At 44.2% G+C, this 26173-nt stretch overlaps 2 protein-coding genes across 3 annotated transcripts; both read right to left on the bottom strand.

The window, feature by feature from the left end:
• Window positions 1-684: 684 nt before the first annotated feature.
• Window positions 685-8232, bottom strand: LOC123428225. 2 transcript variants are annotated; one of them, XM_045112415.1, is made up of 12 exons: window positions 8007-8232; window positions 7864-7927; window positions 6110-6727; window positions 5096-5182; window positions 4798-4953; window positions 4151-4228; window positions 3611-3703; window positions 3403-3522; window positions 2586-2663; window positions 2271-2450; window positions 1524-1625; window positions 685-1186 (listed from the first exon to the last, which is right to left on the bottom strand). In XM_045112415.1, exons 1-12 carry the CDS (start codon window positions 8015-8017, stop codon window positions 956-958), a joined length of 1818 nt encoding a protein of 605 aa, XP_044968350.1. In that variant the 5' UTR covers window positions 8018-8232; the 3' UTR covers window positions 685-955. The 2 variants fall into 2 exon arrangements, with proteins under 2 accessions (XP_044968350.1, XP_044968351.1); XM_045112416.1 differs by lacking the exon at window positions 5096-5182 and having other exon boundaries at window positions 8007-8225.
• A 3054-nt stretch (window positions 8233-11286) lies between these two features.
• Window positions 11287-12842, bottom strand: LOC123431115 (epoxide hydrolase B-like). The gene is made up of 3 exons (XM_045114949.1): window positions 12624-12842; window positions 12271-12488; window positions 11287-12151 (listed from the first exon to the last, which is right to left on the bottom strand). Exons 1-3 carry the CDS (start codon window positions 12694-12696, stop codon window positions 11504-11506), a joined length of 939 nt encoding a protein of 312 aa, XP_044970884.1. The 5' UTR covers window positions 12697-12842; the 3' UTR covers window positions 11287-11503.
• Between the last annotated feature and the right edge of the window lie 13331 nt (window positions 12843-26173).

Here is a 26173-nt window from a genome sequence, read left to right as displayed (position 1 = left end):
TTATGCTCCCGGGAGCCGAAATGCATTTCCAAGAAGGGGGCTACTTCATCCGATCCAATTGCACTAAATCAGCAACAGTTAGTATGAATTATATGTTTTATAATGTAATATTACTTGGTATCAGCCAGTCTAAGTCCCGTTTTCATTTCATTGTAATGGCTACTATCTTTTTTAACAAGTATCAGCTATAGGATGCCATTTGGGTGTCGCTTTCAAAAGAAAAGTAGGGCTGTATTATCATTTTCAATCCCTGTAAACATTCTGACTGGTTAATAAACTTGGCAATGTTGAGTACTCGTTAATAAAAAAACTCGCTTAATCCTCAAAAAGAATGGATAATGATAAAAACCTTCGTTTAATCCTTAATCCGCTTCAATCTAACCATCTAGACTAGAATCCTGGGCGCGCCTCCTGGAGCATTCATCTGCTCTCCGGTCGATAAAATTGAAATCCCAGGCGAGAATCTTGCTGTTTTCCCAGCCAGAACTGCATCGTCTTTGCCTCAATCAACCTGCATAGGACTGTGGGCTTCTAACCAATCCATTCCATTCCAACAATAGCATCATACACACCCCCAAGGCAGTATCTTAAACGAGGTACTGAACTCAAACCCTTCAGTAAACCACTTGCAGTGAGGAAATTCCTGCAGCCTTAACACTGTAACAGCAGATAGACCACGAGCACTCCACAAGATATCATGGTTGCATTGTTGCTGCGAGAATGTCACATCTTCAGCAAAAAGAAAAAGGGTTTACATATCTACCCAAACTTGTCTGGCGGCTAGAGTATCACGCGGTACCAAGTAGCTACACGGCAAAATTTATTATCTTTGTTTACAAGGACCATGCATTTGTGACATGGTATAGCGAAACATGTGAGTATCGTAAATCTGCAACGCCGGCATGTAAATCTCGCCAAATAGAAGAAGAAGAAAAAGATCAATCGATGATCGGGATCACGAGAATGTAATCGAAGAAGCATACGAGTGGAGCAGGGTAAGTGTCTGCTCTGCAATCGCGCGTTTCCTTGCCTGCTTCACCCACTCGGTAGCTGCTTCCTCCGCTGCGGTCCCCAGCAACCCTCCTGTCAGGGCGTCGGCTGCTGCGCTCAAGTCTCCTCCTACAATCAAGTCTTCCACTCTGCTTATGAGAGCCTCAACACCATCTCCAGATTGGTCCTCTTTGACCTGAAAACCAGTTGCAACAGATTTAGAGCCATAATATGTAATTTCAACAGTATCTCATCAGTGCATGTATTTTTTAATTAAGGACAACCGAATTCACTAATAAGATGATCACTGATTGTAACCATGCCAGAGAACCCAGGGGGGGGGGGGCAACTAGGACAACTATTACATGTGAAAAATGTGGAGGCGATACAATGTCTGGGCTTGAAATTAGATAATGCTTTGAATAAATAGTAGCATTAGATAGCGCTTTATCAGAAGATTCAGATACAAAATTTTCAGGTTCCACAATACAGAATTCTTATTGACCAGTAGAAAGTTGCTTGTATCAACACACCTTGATTTTAGAAGCAGCACGAGCAACAGCATGTGTCAGCATACCACCGCCACCTGGTGGTATAAGACTGAAATGTCTGATTGTTTCCTTCAAGGAATTAAACTGCAAAAAGAAACGATGGTAAGGATAGCCAAACTGAGTACACATCATTTGCATGATAACAAATATACTCCCTCCGTTCCTAAATATAGTCTTTTTAGAGATTTCACTAGAGGACTACATACGGAACAAAATGAGTGAATATATACTTTAAAGTGTGTCTATATACATCCGTATGTAGTCCCCCTAGTGGAACCTCTTAAAAGACTTATATTTAGGAACGGAGGGAGTAGGTAAGTAAGATTAAATACAGTACATGGAAATGATACAGCTTTTACCGAGTATTCATGTTCTGGCATGGGAATGACATATTGTTTTGGGCATCAAAGTACTTGCAGATAATTATAGTTATTTTACATATATAACTAGAAAAATAATGGTCAAAGGTATGGATGTGAAAGGTGTGTGTTGCAGCTTGCAGGGTGTACCCCTATTTGAAAACGGTGTGTATGTATTTAGAAATAAAACGAGTAATTAACATCTGCAAGCAAATAGCGATATCTAATATTCAAAATGATACATCAATCAGGAATGCATTAGTATTACCTGAGTTTTTACACTGTGAGTTGATATTAAACAGCAGTACATCACACAAGAAATAATAAGGTGCAAGCAGATGCAAACATTTATTGCAGCACAAAATCCTACCTTCTGCTTTAACTCCATCCGGGTATCTGATCCATGATCGAGAACATCTTCTGGCAGCGATGAAAGAGCCAAATCTAACAGTGAATCTTTGTCAATGCCTTCAAGAGATTTACGCAATTGATCAACCTCTGTCCGGATAGGTGAGCCGCTGGATAGAGCTTCTTCAAAAGCAAGAGTGCCCTGCAGAGAACTAAGAATTAGAAATCTGAAAGCAGAGGACTAGACCACAACAACTAAGCTTCCAGTAGTTAAAAGCGAGTACATTTATTTTTTAACTAAAGCGAGTATATGATGGGATCGAAGTGAAATACTTACTAGAGCAAGCTTATGAACAGAATGGCTCTGCCGAGCTTCTTCAGATCGCGCATAGAATGCCATGCACAAAGCATCTATCTGCAAATAAGCCCAAAAAGGTAATAAACAAGTGCAAGTAAGATGAAACTGTACACACAAAAACAAATTGTTTGTCCAACAATGAAAGATGTATACCAGGAAGATAGAAAGAGATATCACCTACTCTCTCCGTTCACAAATATAAGATGTTTTGATGTTTTGGATATTTCAATATAGACTACAAATGAACTAAAATGAGAGAAAAAACACACTAAGACGTGTCTATATGCATCCGAATCCGATTCACAAAAAAGTTAGAACATCTCACATTTGTGAACGGAGGGAGTATTATTTTAAAAAGAAGGAAAGCAGTCCCTTCTAAGAGAATATTCTGCCTTTGATTGCAATAAAATCCATCCAATTTCACTAGTCAGCCAATTCGTTTGCTCCTTAGTTCATTGCAAGTGAGCATGTTCTACCATGACTTCTTTGAGAGTTTTCTGGAGTACCCTTACCCAATTGATAGGTCTACATGATCTTATAAGGTAATAATGGAAGTTGTAGGGGAGGCTCCAACAGTATATAGATATTACCATTTTTGTGAGACCACTAAAGCTTTCAAGGTAACCCACTCAATTCTGCAAATCATGGCTGTGAAACCGCATTCGACAGACAGGCGCTACTATCAAGCACATCTCCTAAAGTTATGGTATAAGATACTGGGGTTGCAGTATGCCAACCTCAAAAGGCTGTTTAGAACATTGCCTATCCTAAAAGAAAAGATGGTACAGGTTCGTACATTGATATCTGCTTCAGCAATCTGTTCGATCTGGGATGCTTTCTCCTTTGCAAGAGCTGCGGCCAGTTCGGCTTTTGCCAACTCTTGTACCTTCTCAACTTGTTGACTTGCTTCCTCATCCTATTATGTCAGCAATAGTAGAGTTACATAAAGAATTGACGTAAGGAGGATAGAAAAATTATGGCACACCGGAGCACATATGACAGACCTTCCGCTGCAGCTCATCCACCAACTTTTGTTCAGTTTTTTCTTGAAGTTCTTTAACTGCAGCAGCAGCCTTTATTTTCTCTTTCTTCAGCTCCTGAAGTAACATCATGAAATTCAAAATGCCACAAATTAAAGCAATCATCTGGAACTAAAACACAGATAAAAGATACTATGTACAAGTATACACATTAAAATAAACTGAGATGAAGAAAAGCATGCACATTGTGCAGACATAATTCTGATGTTTTGATTTTATCTAATCCATATTTCACTAACATTTGAGAAATATCGTTAAATTACTACTACATCAACGTGATATTTGTTGGGTAGAACATTCAAAATTTTAACAGTCCGTATACACAGAAATTCCTAGATTGATCACATTAATGCCATCTCAACATATCAATGAAAAAGATTATCCAGATATTGTTGTTTTCATGAAATTTACATCTAGCAAATTGGCTCATCACTGAAGAAACATAGAAGCATGCATATGACTTGAGCGTACATAAGAAAATCAGAAAAGGCATGCCTGCCTCACCTTATCCAGAATTGCTGCCTCTTCAGCATACATGAGCTCCCGGGCCCTGGTGTCCTTCAGCTCCTTTTCATATCTTTCCTGAAAAAACACAAAGCATACCCCAGAAAAAATGATTACTGTCAACTCTGTGTTACTCCGTCCATTCAGATATACAGGGTGCGACTTTGTTTGCCAGTGAGCGGATTGAGAATGGTATGAAACCAAGAAATAACTAGGAAATAAACATGATATCCATGGTATTAATGTCTTGGGAATAAGGGAGAGACAAATTAATATCGGTGTTTAGTTATAAATGTGAAGAAAGGGGGGAAATAAACTAGGGCAAAAGGAAGAAAATGTCATTAAATTTGCATGCAAGCCTTATACTGTTGTGGAACAATATGTTCATATTTTCTAATGGTGGAGTATATATATGATCAAAAGGTTCAATGACTATTGTCATTATCAATAAAAGACATGAACTAATTTAGCAGAACTGCAGCTGCTCTGGAAGTGCTGGATGTCCATGAGAACTAAAACAGCTCAACCGAAGGAGGAAAAGAATACTGTACAAAAATACATGAAGACATGCTATGCTACTGTTAATCCTTGGAGCAAAGCAACGACCATGGCTAAGCAGAAACATAACATGCAAATGGATAACAAACCTTCAACTTCCTTTTCTCTTCAGAATACATGTAAGCATCTGTATCGGCCTGCTTTTTTTCAGCGGCATGAATAGCATCTATAATATCCAGCATAAGTTTCCCATCATCATAAGCTTTTACACCAACAACGCCATCACTTCTAGTCTCCTTAGCACTCTGTTTAACAACATAAACAGATAAGTAAACATTGAAATATGAAAATTAAGTGCCATCAACTTATTTGTAGCAGCCTCTCTATCAATAGAAAGTCTTTCTCCAATGTTGGTATTGTGGAGTTTTTAAAGGTGGAAATACATACCTCGTCTTTAGGAATATCATGTTCCACTTGTAGTAAATATGTCTCAGCAAGAGATTTCTGTTCACCTACATCAGCACCTAATGGATCCTACAGATAAAGATTTATTCAATTAGACGATCCTACCAGCGTCCTTATTCGATATACTTAGAAACAGCATCATAAAAAATACAGAAGCAAGACAAGACATAAAAGAAAAGGTTAGTCAGGTTATGCTACATGGAACAACTAGTGGTGTGTTACTATGAAGTAACTTACTATCTAGTGGTTCTAAAACTTCACAGTGATAAAACTCAAGGTCAATATACTATCAACTCAAAATTGCTCAAGAGCGCCAGCTCTACATGTTAAAAAATTCCAATCGAATAAAAATTCAGAAGTCACAAACATACATACTACCTCCTTTCGGGTTTATAAGGCTTGCGCATATCCCTAGGTTGATAAATAGACCATCGTAATACAAGTTATATATCACAAAAAATATGTCATTAGAAACTTCAAATCGTCTACTTTCTAATGGTATAATTTTTAGACTATACATCTCATTTTAACTTGATCAAATTATAAATCTAGGGATACGTGCAAGCCTTATAATCTGGAAAGGAGGTAGTAGATGATAGTACTGTTAAACAACAAGCTGTGACAGGTGCATGACTAATCATGCTTTTCTAAGCTAGACTAGATTACTGGAGGATTTCATTCAGATCTCCATTTATAGATATTTCTTCTGCGTAAATCATAAACCTCTACAGTGTATAATCTACAAAAACTGAAAGCAACACATTAATCCTTGGAAAGCCTATAGAATCCATCGAATTACCAATTTGGAATGAGAAAATAGAAGTACTTTGATATACTCCCTCCGTCCCAAAATAAGTGTCTCAAGCTTAGTACAACTTTGTATTAGAGCTAGTACAAAGTTGAGACGCTTATTTTGGGACGGAGGGAGTACCAATCAACATGCAAATGATGATAAATCGGTGGTTATATAAAAAAAAGTTCAGGACTAACTCAAACCTTTTGTACTTCAGCCGTTGTTGGGCTTGATTCTACTGGAGAAACTGTGCTACTTATCTTGTCAGCTTGTCCAGGAGGAACTTCACCGGCTGCCCCATCATTTACAACAGTGGGCTTTATGTCAAAAGAGAGAGTATCTTGAGACGGCAGTTTAGTATCAGCTCCACGCTCATCTTGAACTGGCAGTGTTCCCTGGGTGACAGTTTCTGTTTCTTTTTCTTCTGCAGGAGTAGGCTGCTCGCCAGCAGTTGGAATCCCTTCAGCTGGAAGGTCCTTAGGTTTATCCTGAACAATGCCATTGCTTGGATCCAACATGGTTTGTTTCTGATCAACCTTTTGTTCAAAAGGGGACTTCATATTTTCATACATCTTTGTGAAATTTTGCTCCCTGATGGTCGAAGGCAATTTTTCATCCATAAACGGAAGGTCTATGTAGCCAGCTTGATAAGCAGCCATACCAGCAGCACCAACAACCAGAGTTCCAAGCACAAACTTTGGAAACTTGCTTCCAGACTGAGAAGGTTCTTCTTTAGGTCCAGGGACAGATTTCTGTGCTGAACCCTGTTGGGGTGCTTTTGTTGAGTTTCTTCTGGATTGCAGGAATGTTGGACTTTGGGCCTGATAAATAGGTTATTCTGTCATTTTCATGCAGTTCAGGCCAACCGGCAATAGACAGAGAAATTTGCAAGGATACTCCCAATTATTGTGCAAACTTCCAAAGCTAAGGAATGGGCTCAATGAGAAAATACGGTTGCAAAAGCATTACAAACCTTAAAACCAAAATTTTGTGCATTCATTGCACGTGGAAAGTCACTGCATTTATGTAAGCATACGTAGGGAGCACATGAAAGAAAAAGACCTAGAAATGATTTTTGACAGGTCCAATCAAGTACTGACAATATTACTAATGAATAAGTAACAATGTAACACTACAAAATAGCACAAGAAGGTGTGATCCGATTTTCTTCCAGAAGCATTCATCAAAGGTTGGCGAGTAATCAGTGTTCCATATGAAAAATAAAACAAACAGCATACTTAGCAAAATAAGTACAGATAACATGATTCAGGTCATAATGTGAGCCCAATCTAATTGGATTCTTTTATTACCAATTAGGGTAATGTCAACTCCTATTCAGTTCCAAACATTGCTATATGTACCACTACATACAAATGTGTATGTGACAGATTTGCGCGGAAACCAGATATTTACTCAGTTCAATAGTACCTTCTGCAATTTTATCGAACAAAAAAAAATCCCCCTAATCAATCAAGCCTGTAAATACCAATGAAGAATCAAAACACTCTATTCCTTGGTTTAACCACATTTTCCTAGTGCTTTCGCCAATGCAAGTAAACAAATTGTTCACTTAGGGTCCTCGACATCATCCTAAGGGCCTACAAAAGCTCAACAAGTAGACCGGTTCACATGACACAGCAGTGTGCTCCGAATACAGAGAGTCATTATAGTTAATTAAACAGAGGAACGCAAACGGGCGATGTTAATTAAAAACATATGACAGGACGAGCAGCATTCCCAAACTAATCAAACAGGAACACCGTAACACAATCCCTCCATCGACAGCTTAATCAACGAATCCACCAATCCAAAACCGCCCCTGGTAAGCTCTCACGCGCAACCGAATTCTCAAACCCAACACACGCCTGCCAGAGCGAAGCTATTCTACCAACTGAAACCACCGGAGACCGTCCTAACGTGCATCGAGCCATGAAACATAGCGGGGACGCTTAATTACCTCGCCGGAGATCGGCCTGGGGATCCTCCGGAGGGACCGCAGCGGGTACAGATCCCGCACGCACCTGCGAGAGCAGAGAGAGCCGGGCATTAGGCGCGGAAACCCTAATTCGGCGGGGCGGAAACCTAGGTCGGTGCCCGTACCGGCGCAACATGGCGGGCGATGCCGGGGGAGGCCTCCGCCTCTCGGTCTGCTCGCCGCCGGGGAGGGTGGAGGAGGCGGAAGAGCGACGCGGCTCCGATCGTCCTGCAGGGTCACCGCCTTGCGCCGCGGGGGCGGGCCGGCGACGGCGGGGAGAGAGGGGGGAGCGGCGGGGGGAGAACGGGGAAGACGGCCGTGTGACGCGGCCTGGTTATGTGCGGCTTCGGGAGAATACGAGGCTTTCTTCTGGTAAAAATAAAAGGAATTGTTTTTCGAGTGGATGGTAAAAGGAATTACAGTATTTTTCTAGAGTATATTGCAGAAGTCGACTTCCCCAAACTTTTCCTCTGACACATATGATAAGCAATTCAAATAATTTTAAAAAAAAAAATCCTTGTCGCAAATATTCCAGAGCGAATCGCTTCTTTCCTTCAGGTGAAGAAGAAAAAAAAAGTGATCTCGCCGCCGCCACAAGGAGCGCTTTCTTTCATTGCCGTCCTTCGACGGCTCTCCTCCTCCGACGACCACGGTCGTTGATGGATGAGGGAGCGTCAGATTCACACGTGTGGATGTTTTAACTTTAGTAGGTTAGATTTTGGGTTGTTCATTAGCATGGCTTCGGTGGCGATAATTACGATGTTGAATAAAGATTCTTCAGATCCCGCCCCGAGCAGGTGATCGGTCTTGTGATTGGGGTTGAATTTAACAACAGCCACCGTAGATTGTTCAAGCAAGAACGATGCGACGGTGACGGCGTCCTTGTGGTGGACCTGTACACTCGGGCTTCTCTGTTGCATCGGTTTGGAGCTTGTGAGGTAGTCCAGGAACGAATGTAGATTGTGGACTGCATCGACGACATCTGAAAGATGGTGGATCAAGTGCTAAGTTCGTGGTTTGTTGATGGAAGGTATGGTTTCCTCCTCCGACATATTAGTAATGTGGGGGTGTTAGATCTAGAGTTTGATGGCATGTTCGGATTATTGCCCCCAGTCCGATTCGTTCAATGGTAACGATTTCGTCTTTGACGAGCCACATTAAAGGTCCGCGAAGGTACATATCAGCGATGGAGTAGCGTTAAGCTCCGGCGTGAAGGTGATCCGTTATTTTTTTCTTATGATGGCTGTTGTGATGGTGTGAGAAGCAGATGACGAACATTGGTGTCAAGCTGAGAGGTTTTTTTTTGTCTTGTTTGTAATTTTACATCTTGGTTGGTGTGTTTTTTTGTAAAGGCTAGTGTTTTGCTTTTTTTGTATTCCTATCAAATTGGTATATATGTGACTTGTATTATGATCCTATACAAACAACCGTTGGTATGCAACAAAAGATACTTCACCATTTTCATATCCGAAGACCATGCATGGTAGGAACCGTCCATCAATAACACCAACCAACCTGCTGGTGGAGGTGGCCGTGGTGGCTCCGGGGGAAAGTATCAAGTGCTTCCAGCCTTGTAGTACTCTCCGTGTTCTAATGTCAACAAATATTTTAAAATGTTTTAACGAAATTGAAAAAAATGTAAATATTCACAATAAACGTCACTACATCCCCTAAAAATTTCAGGTCCAAAATCGAAAGACACTATTCAGATTTGGATTCTTTTTTTTTCCTCAATGTGTGTTTCAAGTTTGGACCTGAAACTTTTAAAGCTTGTAGTAATATTCATTATTAACACTCATATTTTTTCCAAAAAAAATTAAAGCATTATTTTTTTTCTTTTACATTGAAGTATTGGAAATAACCCAAGGCTGGAGCACCAGATACTTTTCCGTACCTCCGATGGTCGTTCCTTATCTTGTTGAACCCGCACAATTAAAGGTTTTCCGTATGAGCATTGCTTTTGATGATTTGTTCTATGATGAACTACCGAGCAATGCAAAATGAGCTTAGATAGCTGCATATATACACCTTCAATGTTTTCATTGGAGGGATTTCCTTGCCGGGAATTAGCCCATTACGGAGATGCAGGAACAAAGCCAGCATTCGTGCATAGAAAGAACAAGTTTGTTCATGAAGGATGCAAAGCTTTCATGGGGTGGTTTTCTTAGGCTACAACAGCCGCTACCATAGAAGAAGGAATCATTCGTTAGGGGCCTAGACCATCACTTTGTCAAAAAAATTGAATTTTCATCGGGGGAGGAGGGGAAAGCCCCTCAACCACCTCAATATATTGCTTTAAAGGGGAGGGGAAAGCCCCTCAACCACCTCAATATATTGCTTTAAAGGGAAGGGGGAACCCCCTCCCCCCAACTCGAGTGACAGATTTACACACAGAGATGAGAAAGCCACAGGAGGGGACGCCGGCCAAGAGGTAGGCCGTTAGGTATCTAAACACACTAAGCGCACTGAGCCACACATCAATATGCGATCACTCCACAGTTTTCATCCTGCCTGCCACAGCACCGCGTCGTCAAGGTAGGCTTTCAACGTTGCAGCTAGAGATGGCGTGTCGTCCTGGAACACCACAGTGTTCCTCCGCTTTCAGAGCCTCCAACAGCAGTGGAGGACGAAGGCCTCTGGAGAGGCGTCACCAACCGCGCCCGCAACATCGAGGAGGTGAAGGGCACTAACCGAGGCGCCCTCCGGCGACACACCGAAGCACCTCCAAAACAGCACCGCGAAGGGACTCCCAAAAATGAGGTGATTGGCGGTCTCCAGAACCATCTCCCAGCACGGGCACCCAGCATGGTTTTGCAGAGGAGCACGTCCCCCGTGTGGATGTGCGACAGGGACAACAGCCACCCGAAGAACTTGACGCGCGAGGGGGGCAATTGACTACTGGAAGGTGGCCGTCTCAACCCCCACGCCGCCGAGGCGGTGCAGGGCATATACCGCTCTGGCCGAGAACCGCCCCCGGTCCCAAAGCAAAGGGGGGCCAGCGGAGAGTCCAGAGACTTGTTTCCAGGGCAACCATCCATGAGCCGCTGGACGTCAACACAATCATTTTATCAATCTTAAGATGACATATATCGGCTTAGTCTTTCGGAGATACTCGTAAGGATAAGGTATGTTATATTCATAGGAATGAATATATGCGCATCTGGATCCGTATTGTGTTTTAAAAACGGCACATGGATTTGAATATTTTGCTTAAAGGATACACATGGTGATCGCTGTGCAACAGTGCAAGGCAAGTGACCGTTGTCAGTTGCAACTCCAGCAGTCGTGCATAGAGAGGAGTTTGTTCATGAAGGATGCAAAGCTTTCATGGAGTGGTTTCTTTTGGCTGCAGCAGCCACTATCATGGAAGAAGAAATCAATGGCTTAATCTTTCAAAGATGCACGTAAGGATAAGGTCTGCGTGTATTCGTAAGAATGAATATATGTGCATACATATAAACTTCCGCGTCTGCGTTTGTATTGTGTTTTAAAAAAGGACATGAATTTGGATATTTGTTTGAAAGATACACGTGGTGGTCGTTGTGCAACAGTGCAAGACAAGCGACCGTTGTCAGTTGCAACCCCATCACTGTAAACAGTGTCATCCTCACCACGGCCGGGATCACGGGTGATCCTTCAGGAAGGCGAGGAGGAGCTCGTTGACCTGCGCCGGGAACTGCTCCTGCACGAAATGGCTGCCCTCCGGGACGAAGGCGACCTTGAGGTCAGGCGCGAAGCCGGCCATCATGCCGCCCCTCACGGCGGCCTCGAACCCCGGCAGCTTCATGACGTAGTCGTTCTCCCCCATCACCATCAGCACCGGCACCTCGAACCTGGCGTCCAGCTGGGTCGCCATCTTGTCCAGTGACCCGTACGGCATTCTGATCGGGTATCCGAAGCCGGAGTTCTCGTAGAGCTCGGCGTACACGTCGAGGTCCGCCTCCGTGAACCACTCCGGCAGCGGCGCGGAGCCGTCGGCGAGGTCCATGGTCTCCTGGCCTTGCTCGGCGACCGGGACCTCGCTGCCGGAGAAGAGCACGTAGATGGTGCGCACCACGCGCCGGACGTCGTACCGCCCGAAGTCCGCCTCCGCCCGCCCCGGCTGGCGCCACCGCAGCGGGTAGAAGCCCTCCGGCATGGTGCCGGCGAAGTCGAAGGGCACGGGGCTGAAGGGGATGCCCAGGCACGCCACGCCGCGGGTGCGGCCCGGGTGCCGCAGCGCGAAGTCGTACGCCGGCATGGCGCCGAAGTCCTTGCCCACGACGAACGCCTGCACGCACCGAGGAATGAAAACAAGAAAACAGGACGACGACGGTCACTCATGGGTCATGGCCGCTTGGGTGTTTTTTTTTTTGTGGATGCTGCGTTGCGTGCTGCGGTGGTGCCTACCTTGGGGATGGAGAGGGCGTCGAGGATGCCGAGCACGTCGGCGACGAGGTCCTCCCAGGAGGCCTCCTCGTGCTCCGGCGGCTGGTCCGACAGGCCGTACCCGCGGCTGTCCGGCGCGATGGCGCGGTACCCTGCCGCGGCCACGGCCTGCATCTGGTGGCGCCACGAGTACCATATCTCCGGGAAGCCGTGCAGGAACACCACCGTCCCAAGCTCATCTGCAAATGCAGAGCAACACAAATCATGCACAGATCCATTAGCTGCTCACTTGCTCTGCTTACTACTGTACATTGTATTTGGTGGGCTCGCCGGCCTGGTCGCCATGGCTATGCCATGAGAGAAAAGTCACTGACCTTTTCCTACTTGAGCAACGTGTAGGCTGAGGCCGCGGACGGGGAGCTGAGTGTGCTCTATCTCTTGCGCCATTGCTGCTCCTTCAGACCTCCAAGGCTCCAAGGTAGATGGTGAGATGCTTATCTTTTAAGTATATGCACGTAGAAAGAAGAATATTCTCTTTCCTGGATATACAAAGATGGAGTATACCGTTTTTGTGGCTTCCTGTAGCTCTTTAGTACTATGTAGCATAGCATGCATAGATGGAATCTACAATCTAGCGTAGGCAAAGATACCCGAATGATTATCCACACTTTGTTTATAGCTATATTAGTGAAACTTTTTTAAAGGAGGAAGACTCCCGGCCTCGGGTGATGCATGCATTAAGTTTATTAATTATTGATAAAAGACCTTACAAAGAGATATACTCCCTCCGTTCCAAAATATAAGACCTTTTAGGTATTTCACTAGGAGACTACATACAGAGCAAAATGAATGAATCTATACTCTAAAATATGTCTATATACATCCGTATGTAGTTCATAGTACAATCTCTAAAAGGTCTTATATTTAGGAACGGAGGGAGTAATAGTAAGTCTGAAGCCACCGTCTAGGCAACATCTGTCGTTACTCCTATCCACTTGATGAAGAGATGCTGATAGTCTCTACCTAATACCAAACAGACCTCGCAACCAAGCCTAACATCTAAGACATGAGACCCCAACCAAGCCACTTGTCGGGTATGGGGCACACACCGGTCCAACACTCTCACAGAGGCCACCGCCGCCACCTGCCACCACAATCCATCTTCAGAGCTGTATTGACGCATCAACCTTGTCTGGCCTAGGTACCGTCGACGCCACCACAACATCAGACAACTCCACCATCCTGCACTCGTCCATTAACATACACTCCCAGCAGTGAGACCCCGCTTCTCCATGCCACTGAAATCCGTCGTTGTCGACGTGTCAGATGCAACACCGCTCCTCCTTCACGAACACCACCTGCAACCACTAGTCCCATCCTCTCCAATTGCAGATCCTCTACACTCCCAACCGAACCCCAACGCCGTGACGACACCTCCAGGAAGGTCACGACGCAAACACGCTGCTACCGCCAAATCCGGAGAGGATTGAAAGTTTTCACCCGACAGGAGATCGGGGTGGGTAGATTGGGCCCTCACCTGCGCCTTCATGAACGAAAGCGGCACCCATGGGCGACGCCGCCATCGGGCCGGCCAGACCGGCCAAGGTTTCCCCCAGACCCAAGGTACACCACCAGGGCTCACCATCACCGAAGCCTGCACCCGCAAACCACCGGGACGACGAGAGATGCGGCAGAAGAAAGGGGAACCTCCAGATATGACGCCGCCGCACCAAGCCGCCGGAGGATCACCGGTCACCCGACCCAATCCGTGGCAGCCCACCTGCCCCGTCGCGCCAAACGAGGAGGCCAACCCAGGGGTTGTCGCCCCAGATCCAGGACCTTCCGCCCAGATCAGGAAGAGCAGAGCCAATCTGCCGCCACTGGTTCACCGGCCGACCGTCACACCACCGCGTTCCAAATGGAGTCTGCCATGGCCCGATCAGCGTCACCGCCATCGATCGGGACCTCATCCTCGAGATCTGGGATCCCGCGCATCCTGATTATATGCTAACTGATGCCAACTGTTCTTCCCCTTTGCAACGGCACCAGAAGAATGTTGTTAGCACTCTCCAGCAATCGAAACTAGAAGAATGTTTTTGACGCCCACCAGCGCGTGGGATCGTAGCAGTTTTCGAGGGTAGAGTATTCGACCCAAATTTGTTGGTATGCCTATAGGAGGTGAGAGGATACTCTCAAGTATTAGCAGCTGAATATGTCGGATTCAACCACACCTGAAAGATTAGTATCTGCAAGCAAAGTATCAGTAGCAAAGTAGTATGATAACAACGGTGTCAGAAACGATCTGTTGACGGCAGACTATTCCTAACGATTGTATCAATGGCGCCAAGTTGCCTCGTTGACAAAAGTTGTCAGTTCCCGTCAACGACCAGCGATCAAGATTGTAGAAGGTAGCACAGTGTAACGAGCAATAGCAGTGGCAAGGAACAGCAGTAGTGACAGCAGTAGAAAGTAGCAACAGTAACAAGCGACAGTAGTAGCAACAGTAGCAGCAGAGCAAGACAAGTAACAACAGTAGTAACAGTAGTAACAACAGTAGCAACAGTAGGATAAACTCGTAGGCAATGGGTCGGTGATTTTTTTGGATGATATTCATCATGCAACAGCTATAACATGGAGAGATATGTGGCGAGCTCCCGTTCGTCAATGTGATGTAGGCATGCATTCTGTGTGCCGTCATACGTGCTTAGGGAAAAGAACTTGCATGACATCTATTGTCCATCCCTCCCGTGACAGCGGGGTCCAAAAGAAAACTACGTGATATTAAGGTTCTCCTTTTAATAAAGAACCGGACCAACGCATTAGCACTTGGTGAACACATGAACTCCTCAAACTATGGTCATCACCGGGAGTGGTTCCGGTTATTGTCACTCCGGGGTTGCCGGATCATAACACATAGTAGGTAACTACAACTTGCAAGATCGGATCTAAAACACACATATATTGGTGACAACATAATAATTTCAGATCTGAAATCATGGCACTCGGGCCCTAGTGACAAGCATTAAGCATGGCAAAGTAGTAGCAACATCAATCTCAGAACATAGTGGATACTAGGGATCAATCCCCATCAAAACTAACTCGATTACATGATACATCTCATCCTACTCATCACCGCCCAGCGAGCCTACGAATAGATTACTCACGAACGACGAAGAGCTTCATGGAATTGGAGAGGGAAGAAGGTTGATGATGATGATGGCGACGATTTCCCCTCTCCGGAGCCCAAGACGGACTCCAGATCTGCCCTCCAGATGAAGAACGGGTGGTAGCGGCGCCTTCGTATCGTAAACGCGGCGAAAACTTCTCTTTTTATTTTTTCTGGGACGAAAGGGATCTTATAGACCTGAGATTGAGGGCGGCAGAGCCGTATGGGCCCCACAAGCCCGCCCACCGCCACCAGGGGGTGGTGGCGGAGCCAGGGCTTGTGGCCCACTGGCCCACCCCCTGAGGTGGAACTTGGCGCAGATATTTTTTCTATTTTCCAAAACTGCTCCCCGTAAATTTTCAGGACGTTTGGAGAACTTTGATTTCTGCACAAAATTAACACCAAGGCAATTCTGCTGAAAACAGCGTCAGTCCAGGTTAGCTCCATTCAAATCATGCAAATTAGAGTCCAAAACAAGGGCAAAAGAGTTTGGAAAAGTAGATACGATGCAGACGTATCAACTCCCCCAAGCTTAAAACCTTGCTTGTCCTCAAGCAACTCAGTTGACAAACTGAGAGAGAAAGAAAAACTTTGACAAACTCTATTTGATCTTGTTGTTGCAACTATGTCTAACTCATAACCAGAATTTCAGCAAGATCACAAGTTAACCACATAAGCAAATGACACAAAGGTCTCACGGTAAACTAATATCAATGGCATAATCAGCTAACGAGCAAATAATAATGAGTTTCAAATACCAACATTTCAATCAAAACAAGTATGAAGCAATATGAATAGATGTTATCTCGCTAGCTCTTTCTGAGACCGCAAAACATAAATGCAGAGCACTTTCAAAGATCAAGGGCTGACTAAACATTGTAATTCATAGCAACGAAGATCCAGTCATAGTCATACTCGATATAAATCAAAAGCAAAGCATAAAAATGACAGAGGTGCTCTCTAATTGGTGCTTATATAAGAGGAGGATGACTCAACAGGAAAATAAATAGACAGGCCCTTCGCAGAGGGAAGCATTGATTTGGAGAGGTGCGAGAGCTCAAGCTTTGAAAACAGAGATAATAATTTTGGGTGGCATGCTTTCATTGTCAACGCAATGACCAAGAGTTCTCAATATCTTCCACACTACTCATGCTATAGGCGGTTCCCAAACAGAAAAGTAAAGTTTTAACTCCCCCACCACCAATCAATCACACTCCACGGCTAGCCGAATCCTCGGGTAGCGTCCATACTAACATCAATCTGGGGGGAGTCTTGTTTTACAGTTATGTTTTCGATTTAAGCGTGGAACTGGGCATTCCAATTACCGACTCCTTTCTTGTGAATGACAGTGAATAAACACATGTCGAGGATAACACTCCTAGCATGGAAGATATCAATAGCCCTCTGTCACCACATGAGCGTTTCGGGCATGCAAAACCGATTATTTCTTGAAGGTTTAGAGAGTGGCACATGCAAATTTAGTTGGAACGGCAGGTAGATACCGCAAATAGGTAGGTATGGTGGACTCTCATGGAAAAACTTTTAGGTTTATGGAAGTGGATGCACAAGTAGTGTTCCGCTTAGTACAAATGAAGGCTAGCAAAAGACTGGGAAGCGACCAACTAGAGAGCGACAACAGTCATCAAGGGGCAATGAGTTTGACTAGCATGAATACAAGCATGAACAGGATATAAATCACCATGAACACGAACATCATAGAGGCTATGTTGATTTTGTTTCAACTACATGCATGAACATGCGCTAAGTCAAGCCACTTGAAACATTCAAAGGAGAATACCATCCTATCATACTACATCATAGTCATCTCAAAATCTATGTTGGCAATCAAGACAAACCATTATAAGCTCTCAGCTAAATAAGCATGGCATCAGAAACTATGATCTCTAAGTTGTCATTGCAAACATGGTTCTCTCACAACAAAGCTAAATCTGGGTCGACAAGCTAGTCATATTTACAAAAACAAAATAGATAGAGTTCATACCATCTTTTCAGTCTCAGTCACTTCATCATATATCATCATTGTTGCCTTTCATTTGCACGATCGAACGACGTGAACAATAATAAGCGCATTGGACTAAGCTGAATCTGCAGGCAAACACAAAGGAGAAGACAAAGTAATATGGCTCTTTGAAAGCTAAACAGGTAAGCATGTAAGAACCACTAAACATTGTAACCAATATCTTCTACCTTGACACAAAGAAAAAGAAAGCTATTTACACGGGAAAGCTCCCAACAAGCAAAAGAAGAAAGAAAAATCTTTTTGGATTTTCTCAAAAGGACACAAAACAAGAAAACAAGAAAACGAAAATAAACTAGCATGGATAATACAGTGGCAAAGTGTAAACACCGGCTAACAAAGTGAAAGCATAAGCATGAATGTAAAGTCGGTGAGAACACATACTCCCCCAAGCTTAGGCTTTTGGCCTAGCTTGGTCTAATCCCAAGGTGGGAAATAACCAGCTCCAGGATACTCCGGAGCAGACTGTGGAAATAACCAGCTCCTCTGTCTCCCACTGATAAAATGGCGTCGGGTACTCGACTGGCGGCTCGGGCACGGGCGCCTGTGGTTGGGCCAAGCCCCAATATGCGTAGATGTCCGCGGGCATAATAGTATACCTGCCTGCATGAAGATCGAACAAAGAAGGAGCAGGCAAAGTAATAGTCTCTCGAGTACCCTGACTAAATACCAGGTTATAAATCATCCGTCTACTAGCATCTCTATCCAGAAAATCATGGCGAACCATGCTGTCATAATCCAGATATTTCTCAGGGAGAAGCATCTCTCCTTCCTCTCCCAGCCTAATGGGTATCTCAAAGTGTCTGGCAAGACGGGTAGCATAGATACCTCCATAGACAACACCTTTAGAACGGTTCAGGTTCAACCGTTGAGCTACTATAGCACCCAAGCTATAAGTCTTATCGTTATAAAGGCCCTCACGCAAAACCGCAAGGTCTGGAGAACTAAGTGATCCAGCCTTCCCACGGCCAATCAAACATTTTCCCACAAATAATGAGAAGTACCGAAGCACAGGAAAATGTATGCTAGCAATTCTAGCGCGAGACACTCCTCTCTCCTCTCCAACAGCAATAGAACCAATGTAATCCTCCAAGTCCCGTGGACGAGGGTCACGGATATCCCCAACATAAGGTAATTTGCATACATTGCAAAAATCCAGCAGCGTCATGCACTGGGGGACATCGTATATCATGAACTCAACCATGGGAGGATTCTTCCTCGGATAAAAGTTGAAGCTTTGAACGAAAATATTGGTGAGGAGGAGGTATTGTGGGCACTTATCTTCAACGAACGCAGTAAGACCTGCGTTCTCCACCAAGTAATAAAAGTCTTCATAAAGTCTGGCGGCGCGCAAAAATTCATCACTTGGCCACTCGCACGCTCGAACTTCTGTGACTCGAGGGACTACGTACTTGGGGTGGTTCTTCTCATCCTCCTTGGGGTTACGGCTTGAAGAGCCTCTCAAGAACCTCCTCATCTTTTCCTTTTTCTAGATCTGAAAAATTCTGAATTTTTTAGAGACTTTGACAAAAAAGTGAATAATGATTAACCCAACTTGTAGCAACTACTCCTACTAGTGCCTAGAGACCGTATCACGCGCTAAAACTACTTGGGACCAGCTAAAATCAACATTTCTAGCTCAAGAACAGGGTCACCAAGGTAGCAAGAATACGCGAAGGATAAAGCACTAGAGCAAAAACTAATTGGACCAATGGAGGAGTCACTTACCAAGGAGTAATTTCCCCAAAACGGTTGGAAGAATGGTGCTTTGAGCAAGGAGATCGAAAATCACAGCCAAATGAGCAAGAACACGGGTTTGAGCTGCGAAACAATTTTTCTGGAGGTGGAAGAAGAGGCTGGGAGCTGGAATGAGTGGAGGGGGTGCCTGTGAGCCCCACAAGCTTGCACCCCGCCACCAGGGGGGTAGGTGGCGGTGGCAGGGCTTGTGTCCCACTGGTCTGGCCCCCAGGCCAGCTCTCAGGCCCAGAAAATTTCAAAAATTCCAGAAAAAATCATACTAAATTTTCAGGACCATCGGAGAACTTTTATTTTCAAGGTATTTTTCTCCGGGACGCTAAAACAGAAAACAGGAAATACTAAACTAATTCTATCATTTTTCTTCTAAGCAACAGAAAATGAAAGCTCAAAACAGAGGTATGTGATTCTTTGATTCATCTGTTTCATGGTCATCGAAAGAAATCCGTCAATGGGGTTGATCAAGTCCTCATGACAAAACCTTCTCAAATCGCAAGAGAGAACAAAGACTTTTCTAATAGACACTAAGTCACCTCAATGGGGATATGTATCTCCCCAACAAGTAAATCATACTTCATCTTGACACGAGGAATAGGGCATTCAAAGCTCCCAATGAGAATCGATGAAGTCTTTTCAATAGCATTGATGCAATGTACTTGATATCGTTTCTTCGGAAAGTGCACTGTGTGCTCATTACCGTTGACGTGGAAAGTGACATTGCCTTTGTTGCAATCTATAACAGCCCCTGCCGTGTTTAAAAAGGGTCTTTCGAGGATGACAGCCATGGCATCGTCCTCAGGAATATCCAAGATAACAAAGTCTGTTAAGATAGTGGTGTTAGCAACCACAACAGGCACATCCTCGCAAATGCCGATAGGGAAAGCAGTTGATTTGTCGGCCATTTGCAGAGAAATTTCAGTGGGTGTCAACTTATCCAACTCAAGTCTATGATAAAGATAGAGCGGCATAACACTAACACCGGCTCCAAGGTCACATAAGGCAGTTCTTACGTAGTTTCCTTTAATGGAGCAAGGTATAGTGGGCACTCCGAGATCACCAAGTTTCTTAGGAGTTCCACCCTTAAAAGTGTAATTGGCAAGCATGGTGGAGATCTCAAGATCTGGTATCTTCCGTTTATTAGTCACGATATCTTTCATGTACTTGGCATACGGAGACATCTTGAGCATATCAGTTAACCGCATCTGCAGAAAGATGGGTCTTATCATCTCAACGAAGCGCTCAAAATCCTCATCATCTTTTTTCTTGGATGGCTTAGGAGGAAAGGGCATCGGTCTCTGAACCCATGGCTCTCTTTCTTTACCATGCTTCCTAGCAGTGAAGTCATTCTTGTCGTATCTGTTAGGTTGTGGGTTATCAGGATTAACCGTAGGTTCAATCTCTACATCCTCATCATTGCTAGGTTGAGCATCATTATGAACATCGCTGTCCATATTGTCACCAGGTTCATGTTCATCACCAGATTGTGTTTCTGCATCAGACGCAGAAATATCATTAGGTTCTTCAGGTGTGACAGTATTTGGTGAACTGGCATGTAGGCTTCTATCATCCTTATTCTTCTCCTTAGGATGACTAGGTGGATCAGCATTGATTCCTTGAGAATCTTGATCAATTCTCTTAGGATGACCTTCAGGATACAAAGGTTCCTGAGTCATTTTGCCTCCTCTAGTAATGACTCTGACAGAGTTGTCATTTAGTTCATTGAGCAGGTCATTCTGAGCTTTAAGTACTTGTTCTACCTGAGTAGTAATCATAGAGGCATGTTTACTCAGAAGCTTCAGATCATTGACATTTTTGTCTACACAAGCACTTAAATGGCTAAGCATACGAGTACTTTGTTCTAAATGTCTGCTAACATAATCATTGAAACTCTATTGTTTGGTAACAAAGTTGTCAAATTCATCAAAGCATAGGCTAGAAGGTTTGTCAAAAGGAATGTCACTCTCATCAAACCTACGCAGAGAATTCACTTCTACTACCTGTATCGGGTTATCGAGACCATGGATCTCTTCGATAGGTGGTAGATTTTTTACATCTTCAGATCTAATGCCTTTCTCTTGCATAGATTTCTTGGCTTCTTGCATATCTTCGGGACTGAGGAATAGAATACCTCTTTTCTTCGGAGTTGGCTTAGGAGGTGGTTCGGGAATAGTCCAAGCATTATCGTTGATGAAGATGTTATTCAGTAGAGTCTAAGGTTGTTCTACAGTTCGTTCCCTAAAAACACAACCGGCACAACTATCTAGATGGTCTCTAGAGGCATCGGTAAGTCCGTTATGCTGGAAATATGCCCTAGAGGCAATAATAAATTAGTTATTATTATATTTCTTTGTTCATGATAATCGTTTATTATCCATGCTATAATTGTATTTATTGGAAACACAGTGCATGTGTGGATACATAGACAAAACACTGTCCCTAGTAAGCCTCTAGTTGACTAAGCTCGTTGATCAAAGATGGTCAAGGTTTCCTGACCATAGGCAAGTGTTGTCACTTGATAACGGGATCACATCATTAGGAGAATCTTGTGATGGACTAGACCCAAAACTAATAGACGTAGCATGTTGATCGTGTCATTTTGTTGCTACAGTTTTCTGCGTGTCAAGTATTTGTTCCTATGACCATGAGATCATATAACTCATTGACACCGTAGGAATCCTTTGTGTGTATCAAACGTTGCAACGTCACTGGGTGACTATAAAGATGCTCTACAGGTATCTCCGTAGGTGTACGTTGAGTTAGTATGGATCGAGACTGGGATTTGTCACTCCGTGTGACGGAGAGGTATCTCCGGGCCCACTCGGTAATACAACATCACACACAAGCCTTGCAAGCAATGTGACTTAGTGTAAGTTGCGGGGTCCTGTATTACGGAACGAGTAAAGAGACTTGCTGGTAAACGAGATTGAAATAGGTATGCAAATACTGACGGTCGAATCTCGGGCAAGTAACATACCGAAGGACAAAGGGAATGACATACGGGATTATATGAATCCTTGGCACTGAGGTTCAAACGATAAGATCTTCGTAGAATATGTGGGATCCAATATAGGCATCCACGTCCCGCTATTGGATATTGACCGAGGAGTCACTCGGCTCATGTCTACATAGTTCTCGAACCCGCAGGGTCTGCACACTTAAGGTTCGACGTTGTTTTATGCGTATTTGAGTTATATGGTTGGTTACCGAATGTTGTTCGGAATCCCGGATGAGATCACGGACGTCACGAGGGTTTCCGGAATGGTCCGGAAACGAAGATTGATATATAGGATGACCTCATTTGATTACCGGAAGGTTTTCAGAGTTACCGGGAATGTAACGGGAATGACGAATGGGTTCCGGGTGTTCACCGGGGGGGGGGGGGCAACCCACCCCGGGGAAGCCCATAGGCCTTTGGGGTGGCGCACCAGCCCTTGGTGGGCTGGTGGGACAGCCCAAGAAGGCCCTATGCGCCAAGGATAGAAAATCAAAGAGAAAAGAAAATAAAAGAGGTGGGAAAGGAGAGAAGGACTCCACTTTCCAATCCTTGTTGGACTAGGATTGGAGGAGGACTCCTCCTCCCTTGGTGGCGCAGCCCTTGGGGCTCCTTGAGCCTCAAGGCAAGCCTCCCCTCCCTCCTCCTATATATATGGAGCAATTAGGGCTGATTTGAGACAACTTTTGCCACGGCAACCCGACCACATACCTCCACGGTTTTACCTCTAGATCGCGTTTCTGCGGAGCTCGGGCGGAGCCCTGCTGAGATTAGATCACCATCAACCTTCGGAGCGCCGTCACGCTGCCGGAGAACTCATCTACCTCTCTGTCTCTCTTGCTGGATCAAGAAGGCCGAGATCAGCGTCGAGCTGTACGTGTGCTGAACGCGGAGGTGCCGTCCGTTCGGCACTAAATCGGAGCGGATCGTGGGACGGATCACGGGACGGTTCGTAGGACGGTTCGCGGGGCGGATCGAGGGACGTGAGGACGTTCCACTACATCAACCGCATTCACTAACGCTTCTGTTGCGCGATCTACAAAGGTACGTAGATCGGAAATCCCCTCTCGTAGATGGACCTCACCATGATAGGACTTCGTGCGCGTAGGAAATTTTTTGTTTCCCATGCGACGTTCCCAACAGTGGCATCATGAGCTAGGTTCATGCGTAGATGTAATCTTGAGTAGAACACAAAAGTTTTTGTGTGCGGTGATGTGCGTTTTGCTGCCCTCCTTAGTCTTTTCTTGATTCCGCGGTATTGTTGGATCGAAGCGGCTCGGACCGACATTACTCGTACGCTTACGAGAGACTGGTTTCATCGCTACGAGTAACTCCGTTGCTCAAAGATGACCGGCGAGTGTCGGTTTCTCCAACTTTAGTTGAATCGGATTTGACCGAGGAGGTCCTTGGATGAGGTTAAATAGCAATTCATACATCTCCGTTGTGGTGTTTGCGTAAGTAAGATGCGATCCTACTAGATACCCATGGTCACCATGTAAAACATGCAACAACAATTAGAGGACGTCTAACTTGTTTTTGCAGGGTATGCTTGTGATGTGATATGGCCAACGATGTGATGTGATATATTGGATGTATGAGATGATCATGTTGTAATAGTTAATATCGACTTGCACGTCGATGGTACGGCAACCGGCAGGAGCCATAGGGTTGTCTTTAAACTAAACATTTGTGCTTGCAGATGCGTTTACTATATTGCTAGGACGTAACTTTAGTAGTAATAGCATGAGTAGCACGACAACCCCGATGGCGACACGTTGATGGAGATCATGATGATGGAGATCATGGTGTGACGCCGGTGACAAGAAGATCGTGCCGGTGCTTTGGTGATGGAGATTAAGAAGCACATGATGATGGCCATATCATGTCACTTATGAATTGCATGTGATGTTAATCCTTTATGCACCTTATCTTGCTTAGAACGACGGTAGCATTATGAGGTGATCTCTCACTAAAATTTCAAGACGAAATTGTGTTCTCCCCGACTGTGCACCGTTGCGACAGTTCTTCGTTTCGAGACACCACGTGATGATCGGGTGTGATAGACTCAACGTTCACATACAACGGGTGCAAAACAGTTGCACATGCGGAACACTCGGGTTAAGCTTGACGAGCCTAGCATGTGCAGACATGGCCTCGGAACACATGAGACCGAAAGGTCGAGCATGAATCGTATAGTTGATATGATTAGCATAGAGATGCTTACCACTGAAACTATTCTCGACTCACGTGATGATCGGACTTGAGATAGTGGATTTGGATCATGTACCACTCAAATGACTAGAGAGATGTACTTTTTGAGTGGGAGTTCTTAAGTAATATGATTAATTGAACTAATTGTCATGAACATAGTCTAATGGTCTTTGCGAATTACGATGTAGCTTGCGCTATAGCTCTACTATTTTTATATGTTCCTAGAGAAAATTTAGTTGAAAGTTGACAGTAGCAAACTTTGCAGAGGATTTTCCTCGTTGCTGTGCAGAAGGCTTATGTCCTTAATGCACCACTCGGTGTGCTGCACCTCGAGCGTCGTCTGTGGATGCTGTGAACATCCGACATACACGTTTCTGATGACTACACGATAGTTCAGTACAAAATACTTAATGGCTTAGAAGCAAGGCGCCGAAGACGTTTTGAAACGTCACGGAACATAAGAGATGTTCTAAAGAGATGAAATTGTGATTTCATGCTTGTGCCCTTGTTAAGAGATACGAGACCTCTGACAAGATTCTTTGTCCACAAAGTAAGGGAGAAAAGCTCAATCGTTGAGCGTGTGCTCAGATTATTTGAGTACGACAATCGCTTGAATCAAGTGGGAGTTAATCTTCCAGATGAGATAGTGATGGTTCTCCAAAGTCACTGCCACCAAGCTGTGAGAGCTTCGTGATGAACTATAACATATCAAGGATAGATACAATGATCCTTGAGCAATTCGCGATGTTTGACACTTCAAAAGTAGAAATCAAGAAGGAGCATCAATAGTTGATGGTTAGTAAAACCACTAAGTTTCAAGAAAGGCAAGGGCTAGAAGGGATACTTCGTGAAACGGCAAAACAATTGCTGCACTAATGAAGAGACCCAAGATTAAACCCAAACCCGAGACTAAGTGCTTCTGTAATGAGGGGAACAGTCACTGAGGCGGAGCAACTCTAGATACTTGGTAGATAAGAAGGCTGGCAAAAGTCGAAAGAAGTATATTTGATATGCATGATGTTGATGTGTACTTTACTAGTACTCCTAGTAGCACGAGGGTATTGGATACCGGTTCGGTTGCTAAGTGATTAGTAACACGAAATGAAAGCTACGGCATAAACGGAGACTAGATAAAGGCGAGGTGACGATACGTGTTGGAAGTGTTTCCAAGGTTGATATGATTAAACGTCGCACGCTCCCTCTACCATCGGGATTGGTGTTAAACCTAAATAATTTTTATTTGGTGCTTGCCTTAAGCATGAACATGATTGGATCGTGTTTATTGCAATACGATTATTCATTTAAAGAGAATAATGGTTACTCTATTTGCTTGAATAATCACCTTCAATGGTTTATTGAATCTCGCTTGTAGTGTTACACATGTTCATGATATTGGTGCCAAAAGATACGAGGTAATGATGATAGTACCACTTACTTGTGGCACTGCCGCTTGAGTCATGTTGGTATAAATTGCATGAAGAGGCTCCATGCTGATGGATCTTTATACTCACTTGATTTTGAATCACTAGTGACATGCAAATCATACCACATGAGCAAAGCCTTGTTTTCATTGAGATGAAACAAGATAGTAACTTGTTGGAAGTGATACATTTTGATGTATGCAGTCCAATGGGTGCTGAGGCACGCAGTGGATATCATTATGTTCTTACTTCAATGACGATTTGAGTAGATACAAGAGTATTTACTTAATGAATCACAAGTCTGAAATATTGAAAAGTTCAATTCTGTTTCAGAGTGAAGT

This window comes from Hordeum vulgare, chromosome 2H (assembly GCF_904849725.1).
Source record: "Hordeum vulgare subsp. vulgare chromosome 2H, MorexV3_pseudomolecules_assembly, whole genome shotgun sequence".
Taxonomy (NCBI): Eukaryota; Viridiplantae; Streptophyta; class Magnoliopsida; order Poales; family Poaceae; genus Hordeum; species Hordeum vulgare.
The sequence above is the reverse complement of the archived record's forward strand: the minus strand, read 5'-3'. Positions and strand labels throughout refer to the sequence as shown.